The following is a 9,140-nucleotide window of genomic DNA, read 5'->3' on the forward strand; positions in this document are numbered from 1 at the left end:
TAATTTTTAAATTTTACTCAACTGCTTTGTATTTTCTCATTTGATCTAATTTGTTATGATTTCGTATCTTTGTAATTATTTGTAATTCATCTTTTACCATCAGGAGGAGCTTTAATGTCAACTTTGCCCTATTATCCTTTAATTTCCTTTCGTATGAGAAATGGAGAAAAACACTTGTACATCGGTACATGTTATGAAGGTCTCCTAAAGTATTGATGGCTAAAGTTGTTCCCCCCCCCCCTCCCCATTGTTGCACTAATAATAATACTCCATCAAATTTGGTAACAAGGAGTCTTGTATAGTGGTAGTATAGTGGTTAGATATTTGCCTTCTATACCGGGAGACTAGGCAGGGTCGGATCCAGCCAGCGACGAGGGAGGGGGCCTAATTCGTGAGAAAATATTTCGAGGGGGGGGGGGGGGGGGTTGGGTAATGAACACTAACAAAAAATATATATATTTGCTCAACGGATGGGGGGGGGGGGGGTTAGTGAGCTCTGTTTTTTCACTCACCCCCCTTCCTCCTTGAGCAAAAAAAAAAAAAAAGTAATATTGGTTACCCTTTTTTTTTCTGCCAGGAGGGGGGGGGGGCTGTCTTTTTGTCGTTATTTTTTTACTAGGGTTGGGAGCACGGGCCCCCGGCCCCCCTGGATCCACCCCTGAGACTAGTTTCGAATTCTTGTAGAGGTTTAACCAGGAAACTCCCTGATAACTCTTTAACTGATTTGTTTTCAAAGTGACCCATTTACCTTTTTTGCATGATAAGTGCAATTAAATTCAGTGACACCGTGATCATATCAAGTAGTCTTAGTAGCCTATAGTGGTTAGACAATCATATAAAACGCTAGAGACCATGTTTTGAGTCCAAATAGAGGAGTTTATCAGTTTTGGTTGGCTTCATTGAACCATTGCCCCAAACCACTTCTTCTTCTCCCTAGCTAAACTGCATAAACCCCGTCCCCAACTCCTCAACCCCTACCCCTCTCCCCAATGAGACGAAGAGCGCCATCTTTGCTGACGTTGCGTGCATGTGTGATTTATTATTCTACCATAGAAATCTCGTATAGTGATAATGTACAGCAAAAGCATGTTGAGTAAACGTGTTCATATAAGGAACCCGCATTCGCGACGGATCGGACCGCCTGGATCACTAGCAGAACTATATCAGATCATTCATGCAGCCGAGTTTAGGACAGAGACGTCCACGAAAACGTGTAAGCATTTGGAGGAGTTTAAAAAAGAAGAAGATAAGGTGTCAATACTAATTGATATTTATGATAGTAACTAATAATACTAATAAGTAATGATTGATAAGATTGAAGGGTTGTGTCGTGTGTGTCCGTAACTCCAGGAAGCACCGACGCCGATGCCCGACGCCGCCGATGCCCGACGCCTTCGTCGGCGTCGAAGCTCCCTGGAGTTAGATCTAGACCCTAGTGTGTCCGAAGTCCGAACACTTTTATTAATATTTTTATTATTAACAAAAAATGATAAAGCCTTCTCTTTTGCCTTCAGCAAACAATGTCTAACTTCTAAGCGGTACCCTTTGGCCTATCGATTAAGATTCCCTTTTTCTTATGTTAATTGAGAAATGAGATAGATTGTAGAGCTGACATGAAGTCATGATGATTAGTGATTTGAGATAACCACCTGTCAGTGACCATGCAGGCTAGGTAGGTAGGTCTAATTTACTAGACATAGAAAGGGTGCTGCCTTGGTGTGTTCAACGCAGTAACGCACCCTTTCAAGAAAAGCTCACCCCCCCCCCAGCTTGTCTTGGAAGTGTGCGTCAAGAACGGAGTACCGCCTTAACACACCCTTAGCCTTACTGGATAAGCGGAGGCACTTTTCTTGAAGGGGTGCGTTGACTAGTCTTCCACATCATGCATCAGTTGTTTAGTCTAATAGAATGGAATTTAAGGAATAGAAATTGTAGTCGTTTAAATTGGGCTCAACAGCCAATCAAAATCAAGGTTTCCATGGTAGATACCATTGATGGCAAAGTTACCATCAATGGTATTTTTTGTGCAATGGGGCCCTCGTGTATCTTATTTTGTTAAAACATTTACCAATCTGTCTCTCTGTTTGTCCTTCTTTCCTTTAATGCACCCTTTATTTAAAGGTAGGATTTTTTTTTAAAACTAAAGCTAGAAGTCTAGTTTCAATGCTATGATCGACTGCGTGTACACATACAGCCGACAGGTAGTCTATATAAGATTGCCCCTCCCTGCCCCATAATGCACCAATGTACTCATGTTCATCTAACTGACTGTTTCATTTCTTGTTCTGGTTTTCCAGGAAAAGTACACATATTTGCACCATGGCAGCACCAACCAATCCAGCTGATGAATTAGGCAACCGGGTAAGCTAACGAGCAAGATAAATGTTGAGACTAGAACCTTCATGATCAATCAACTTTTCTTTTTTTAAAGGACAGGCAGTATGTCTGTGGCTGTTTGGAATTGTATTCAGTTCCCAGCACACGTAAAGCCCCTCTAAAGTGTTGGGAGCCCCAAAAATTTGATGGCAAAATTTTACTTAGAATCTTAGATTATATCACAATGTGAAAGAGAATGTTATGTAAAATACATTTCTGCAAGGATTTTCAAAAAAATGTATTTGAAGTCAAATTTTGATGAAAGAATACAAATCTTAGGTTTTCTGCATACAACAGAAAACCCCAATTATGTATTCTTTTAACATTATTTGTCTTCAAACTAGTGCTGTAGTCAAACGTTTAACCGTCCGGTATCCGAACGCCCATGGCGGATTCCGTTTTCAATTGGACGGTTTCGTTTTCCCGTTTTTTTTAATTTTTTTTTTTATTAATTTTTTTTTTTTTTATAATTTTTTTTTTTTTTTTTTTTTTTTTTTTTTTTTTAAAGTTTCGATTTATGCCCCTCCACCTGGCACTATGCCTGGCAATGTCTCCCAGCTCAGTAGTCGGTGTGATGACTTACCACTTGGAAACTAGAACAACACTCCAATTTGTCTGTCATCTTGGTTTGAAAGTAATATTTGTAATAGATCTCAATATATATTCATCCAAGTTTAACACATGGTGTACCACAAGGTTCTATCCTAGGTCCTCTACTGTTTTTAATTTACTTTAATGATCTTACACATTATTCTAAAACGACATTGTTACTATTATTTGTGACTAGTTCACAAGCACAAATCGGCGCCTTCAGTTAAATCACCTTCCTGCTTTTTCACACGGCCAAAAAAAAGAAAAAAAAAAAAAAAGATTTTTTTTTTTTAATTTTTTTTTAATTGTTTTTTTTTTAAAATAAATCGTTTAACCGAAAACCGTCCGGTTTTGACAGGCGGTTAAACGGAATTGGAGATATCCGTGATGTTACAGCACTACTTCAAACACCTTTTTTTGGGGGGGGGGGGGGGATCTTTGCAGAACTGTGTCTTGAATGTTCCTCTTTCACATTATGATACAATTTAAGTTAAATTTTGCCATCAAATTGTTGGCGAATTTAGGGCTCCGAACACTATAAAGGGGCTTTGTGATGTTGATTACGTTACCTATTGTATGAATTAAAATATTTAACTTAACTGAAAAATTAAATTGAAGAAAAAAAATTCTTTTCTGATTACTGCATCCTCTCTCATGCAGTATCCTTAAGGATTAATTAATGCACTTCCTAATGTGGATCTTAATGTTTTATGACTGTTTACTATGTCATTACATGTCTATGATCTCAGATGATGTGAATTTAGTCTAGATACAAGGTCTAAATCTATTTGATATTGATTACTTAACTTAAAGAAAAGGTAGATTTATATTTTCTCAAATTCAAGGTAACAACTAATTTGTGAGATTGTTTTATTTCCATGCAGAAGAATATCTAGAGAAACTTCTCATGAAAAAGTTAGCTCTTGAAATGCTCTCATATTTCAAATGTGCCCAGAAATAGTTCGCAACTATGCCGCATGATTATGTAGTCCCATCTACCCATATATATCTGTGTCCAATGTTTTTGAAATTGTACTTGGTTTTCTTGTGGCTTTGAGTCTTCCTATTAACAGTATAATATAACACATATAAACTGTGGACAGTTTCTTTCACATTGCAATTGCCTTCTACTCTACAGGAAGATGTGGAGCTTGCTTGGGCCGTGAAGGCTTATCACCATGCTGAAACATACTTCAATGTAAGTGCATTTGGAACTTGAAGCTGACAGAAACACACTATAGTTTGTTGATGTAGAATTGGTAATAACAGAAATGTACTTCCATGTTAGTGGATTTAGAACTCGTAATGAATAGAAACATACTGAAGTTTGCTGATTTGGGACTTGTAACTAACACTAATGTCCTTTGGCAAGACATTGTTCTACATTTGCCATACTCCACCCAGGTGAAGTAAATGGTTACCTGGTAGGAATTTATTCCTTGAAATGCTGGAGTGCTGTAATGGCAGCTAGGCGAAAGCCGGGGTAATAATAAATGCGCCTTGGAATAGAATTTCTAGATAGACGGCGCTATAGCAATGCCTATTATTATAATAATTATTATTATTATGTATTATAAATGTTTTGTGTTTTGTTTTCGTATACAGTTGATATCATCATTGGACTCAACAGCATTGAGACTGACGAAGCATGATGATGAAATCCATCAGCATTTTAAGCATGACTTTCCTGATATGAAGATTGACATCATTGATCCAGATGATCTTAAAAGTGATGAAGCAAAAAAGGTAAATCTTCTTATTATTTATTTGGTTACAGTTTACCTTTTTGTGTTGATATAGGAGCTCCAGGCCTGGTGTTGTAATATTGTAGTTTTCTCAAAGCCATATTTGTGCGTTAAATGTATTTCCAGTACTTTTTGCACATCACTATAGCTATTTGGAGCTTTTAGACCTGAATTGCGTGCGTACTGCTCCAAATTTTATGTTCATGTTATGTTTGCATATTTCTGTTGTTATCATGTTTGATTAATTTGGGTAATAAGAATTAGTGTCAGTGGGTGGTATTCTCATAAGTTAAGCCACGACCAAATCCAGACTAAACACAAATTTTAGTTCACACTTCTATGGAATGCTTGGTTTCATCTTCCTCCTTCAATATTCATGACAAAGATAATCTACCAAAGACTTTGTTTAAATTCAGATCATACTCATATTATCTTTTTCTTCCCATTTCATTGCAAAATTATTTTTTTGGACATTATTAAAATAATCTGTACAGGGTAAATGAGTTGGCAACAGGCACTCCATAAAAGTGTGGACTAACTTAGTATGCTCTACCGGAATACCACCCCATGTTATCTTATTATGATTGCCCATATTCTCTTTGTATATACTAGAACTTTTGTACATTGACATTGATCATCTCAAGAGTTTCCAACGACCACAGCATGGATCATTGGTTGCATATATTTACACTCAATAATAGTTCAGACTGAATCGAGAACATGAAATAAAATGCACACAAGTTAACTTTAATGTACTCTGAACTTCCATGTGTGCCAAACCATATGCAAGTCCATTGAAAAGTCCACTCAGGAGTGATCTAATCTTACTTCTGTTTAGAATCTAATTATGGCATTTAACTTTGCAATGTACATGTATGTTTACAGATCTACATGTATGTAATATTGAAAGCTGATTACAAGTATGTGGGATAGTGGATACAACTACAGAACACCAACCTTACAGAACACCCCCTCCCAAAAGAAGAAAAAGAAAGATTTTGGTGACTGTTCCTCATGTAAGGTCTAATATTTCTATAGATAATGTTTTTATTATTTTCATCTCTTTTTCTCGGCTTGATATATTTGTTCCTCAGAAATGGCGAGTGTTTTGCAATCATTTTGATGGGACAGTAGAAGATTTCAACTACGGAACTATTTTGAGGCTAAATTGCACTGAAGACTACTCAGAAAAAAACTCCATTTTTGGTAAGTAGGTTGAAACTTTTACTTACCTGACCTAGCAACAAGTACTGTGTGGAAGATTGAGAACCAAAAAGGCTTGAACTCAGATATACTTTAACCTAGAGTTAGCATTCATCTGGCTCTCAACTGGTGGGATATCTAATTTCAACCAATGAAATACCTGGTAGTACTGTAGTTCAGAACTCAGAATCTGTGTCTGGTTTGGCAGGCTGATAAAACATCTCTGTCTGCTTTTGGAGAGGCCAGACATGAGAAATATCGCTAATGCTCTGGTAACTTTTTGGTTTTCTTGTAACCCCCCCCCCCCCCACCCACAGCACACACATTCTCTTCCAATGTGTAATGCTATGGCTTTTGTTGTTGTGTTTTGATGGTAGATTAGTGGGAGTTTTTATACCAGTCAGGTGTTTTAAGCACTTGACTGGGGATGCAAAGGTTATGGGTTTGAGCCTGAAGGCCTTTGGCAAGACGTCGGCTTACATTTGCCATTCTCAACCCGGGTTTAGTAAGTGGGTTACCTGGTGAGATTATCCTTTGAAAGACACTGCATTGGGAACAGTTGCTGGAGCCACGCCAGGGTAATATTTTTCCAAAGCTCTGAGGAAACATACAAACATTATATCATAACATGTGATATGTGCCCTACAAGAATGGAGTTGGAACTATCAAATGTTATGAACTCATTGGCTCAGTGAAAAAAATACACGGGGGCTCGGGGCGAATTTGCCCCCGAAATGCCCAAAAGAGCCCCCGAAAAAAGCCACCCAGTTCCTTTAGGCAATGATGTAAACTATTATTCAATGTTTGTTTCATTATGCCATGCACAGTGACCAGAGTCCAGTTCTTTGCCATCGAGATCGCTCGGAATAGAGGAGGTTTAAATCTAGCTCTAAGGAAGGTGTCTCCAAAGGCAACAGAGAATAAAGAAATGAAAGAAACACTCACCAATCCTGATGATGCCAAAACAGAGGAAGTCGCTTCATAGCATATGGTCTAGACGCCATGAGAACTGTACTATATCTTATCTATATTTATCATCCAAACCAGCAAGATCAGAATCTCAAAGTGGACTTCTTGTAAAGAGCCAAACATGTGTAGCTATATTTTTGTCATGTAGTTTATTGCCATCTAAATGAGAATAGAAGGTATCCATTATATTGTAAGCTCTACTCCGTTATAAAAATTATGTTAGCTGACATTGAGGATACAACAAGGATTTAACAAGGGTCTAGGGATGTTATATCCTTTCCAAGATTGCTTTATAATTTCATGTGGGAAATTCTTGATTATTTTTGGAGGTGAATATATGTTATTTATGCAGACGATATGCATGCAGTATAAAATGAAGAGATGTTGCATTCTCTTCTCTTGCTTCTCTTGAAGCTATCCCGCTTGATTACGTTCAGGTCGTCTTCCATATCAAATGCATGCAGCTAAGAGGATGCAAACAGTGGGTATGCATACTGTTGCTTGGTTATGTTGTATGGTACCCTATTTTATGTGATATACCATGCAAAAGAAGGGTGTTATGTAGTGCACGTTCATGCGTAACAAATTATGGAGTGCTGCAAGATTATTTATATTTTCAGCTAAGAGGGTGTTCTCTAATACATATTTTGTGTCATGAAAAGAATAAACGAAACGAGTCTTGAAGCAGTGGGATAAAATATATCCAAACATTTAAAAATACCGGGTACTCAAATCTTTAAACTCAGCGTTTATTTATGCTGTCTGCTACCAAGAATCTTCTACAAACCTATACATGTACATGAATTTTCTGTGGGGGAATTAATAGTGGTCGTTATGTACAGGTGGTCATTATAGACGGATGGTCACTAAGGCAGGTTTGTCTGTAGCTTCATTTTTTAAACTGAATACAGAAAATACTATACATGAATCTTACAGTTGAGTGTTAAAAATCTGTGTTGATTATCACTGAATGTATCTTTTAACCACAAAAAGCAAATGAAAGCATCTAGGTATCGCAGCTTATTCAATTTTGCTATATAGTGTATATATATATGCCAGTAGTATCGTATGTTGATAGATAAAAGCTGTAAGAGACTCTGGTTTACAACATTGGACAAAGGGGGTAAATGGGACAAATACATTTGTAAAATTTAAGCATCAAGTTTTTATTCATAACATTTTGCTTGTTCATATTGAAGTTGATAGTGTTGCATGCCATTTTAAATTGTCCATACCATTTCGATTTCCAAGAAGAAAGGCAATCTTTTTGGCCTGAATTCACAAAGGAGGTTTGTTGACAAACCAAGGTTTATGTGCACCATACGACACGTTTTGACACGTTTTTACAAACCTTGGTTTGTAAAAAACAAAAGGTTTGTCGAAACAAAAGGTTTGTCGACAAACCTCCTTTGTGAATTCGGGCCTTTATGTTTGAGATTGTGTGTCTGTAAAATGGTGCCTGGCTGGAAAGTTCACCAGGTTGCACTGTTTTTTGTTCATGACTTTTTGAAATGTGTTTTGCCTGTAATACTTTTTAACATGAAATGTAATCATTGGAAATCTTCTGCTTCTCCATTTGATATAGGTTTTATTTTTGATCTAGTATTGGAGAGGCATTGACAATTCTTGTTTTCTTCTTATCAGTAACTTGCTTTAAATCATAAAAACTGATTGTAATGCAATCATTGCCTGAAATTTCTCTGTTAAATGTACATGGTGCAGGTACATGTATAGCACATAAGATGCTATAACTTTTTTGTGCCCTCGATCAATCTTATGTCTTGGTAGTAGCTATCGGGTCTTGGGAATGAGCTTTACATATGATACGCGTAAATAGTCGCTTATTATACAAATGAGTTATGATGTATGTGGCACAGTAATTGTAATCATGATTAAAATGTTTTTAAAAAACTCTGTAAAACAAATGGTAAATGTCTACATTAGTTGTTCTTTCTTGATGCAGTAATGAACGATGGTTCAGTGGAAACAGGAAATAGAGAGGGATGAGAGAGAGAGAGAGAGAGATGTAGAGCATGGGAAAAAGTGAAAAGTTGTAGAGAGAAGGAAGATGAGAAGAGAGGGAGAAGAGGGAAAGAAGGTAAGATTATGGAGTGCAAAGCAAAGGTGCTGAGAGGAGAGGGAAGAGGTGAAAGGATGGAGGAGAAAGAGAGATGGGAAGAGTTGAGAGGGCAAAAAAGAAGAAATGGAATAGAACGGGATTTGAAATTAAAAAATATACTGAAATTCCAAAATGAA

At 37.1% G+C, this 9,140-nt stretch overlaps 1 protein-coding gene across 2 annotated transcripts; it reads left to right on the forward strand.

The window, feature by feature from the left end:
- The first annotated feature begins 1,089 nt into the window (after positions 1 to 1,089).
- LOC577502 (protein PBDC1) lies at positions 1,090 to 8,809 on the forward strand. 2 transcript variants are annotated; one of them, XM_030985287.1, is made up of 6 exons: positions 1,090 to 1,213; positions 2,298 to 2,361; positions 4,106 to 4,165; positions 4,573 to 4,713; positions 5,807 to 5,918; positions 6,743 to 8,809. In XM_030985287.1, the coding sequence occupies exons 2-6, from the start codon at positions 2,320 to 2,322 to the stop codon at positions 6,898 to 6,900; spliced, it is 513 nt and encodes a 170-aa protein (XP_030841147.1). In that variant the 5' UTR covers positions 1,090 to 1,213; positions 2,298 to 2,319; the 3' UTR covers positions 6,901 to 8,809. The 2 variants fall into 2 exon arrangements, with proteins under 2 accessions (XP_030841147.1, XP_030841146.1); XM_030985286.1 differs by having other exon boundaries at positions 1,116 to 1,251.
- Positions 8,810 to 9,140: the final 331 nt, after the last annotated feature.

The sequence above is a fragment of the Strongylocentrotus purpuratus genome, unplaced genomic scaffold, assembly GCF_000002235.5.
Source record: "Strongylocentrotus purpuratus isolate Spur 01 unplaced genomic scaffold, Spur_5.0 spur5_scaffold_15, whole genome shotgun sequence".
Lineage (NCBI taxonomy): Eukaryota > Metazoa > Echinodermata > Echinoidea > Camarodonta > Strongylocentrotidae > Strongylocentrotus > Strongylocentrotus purpuratus.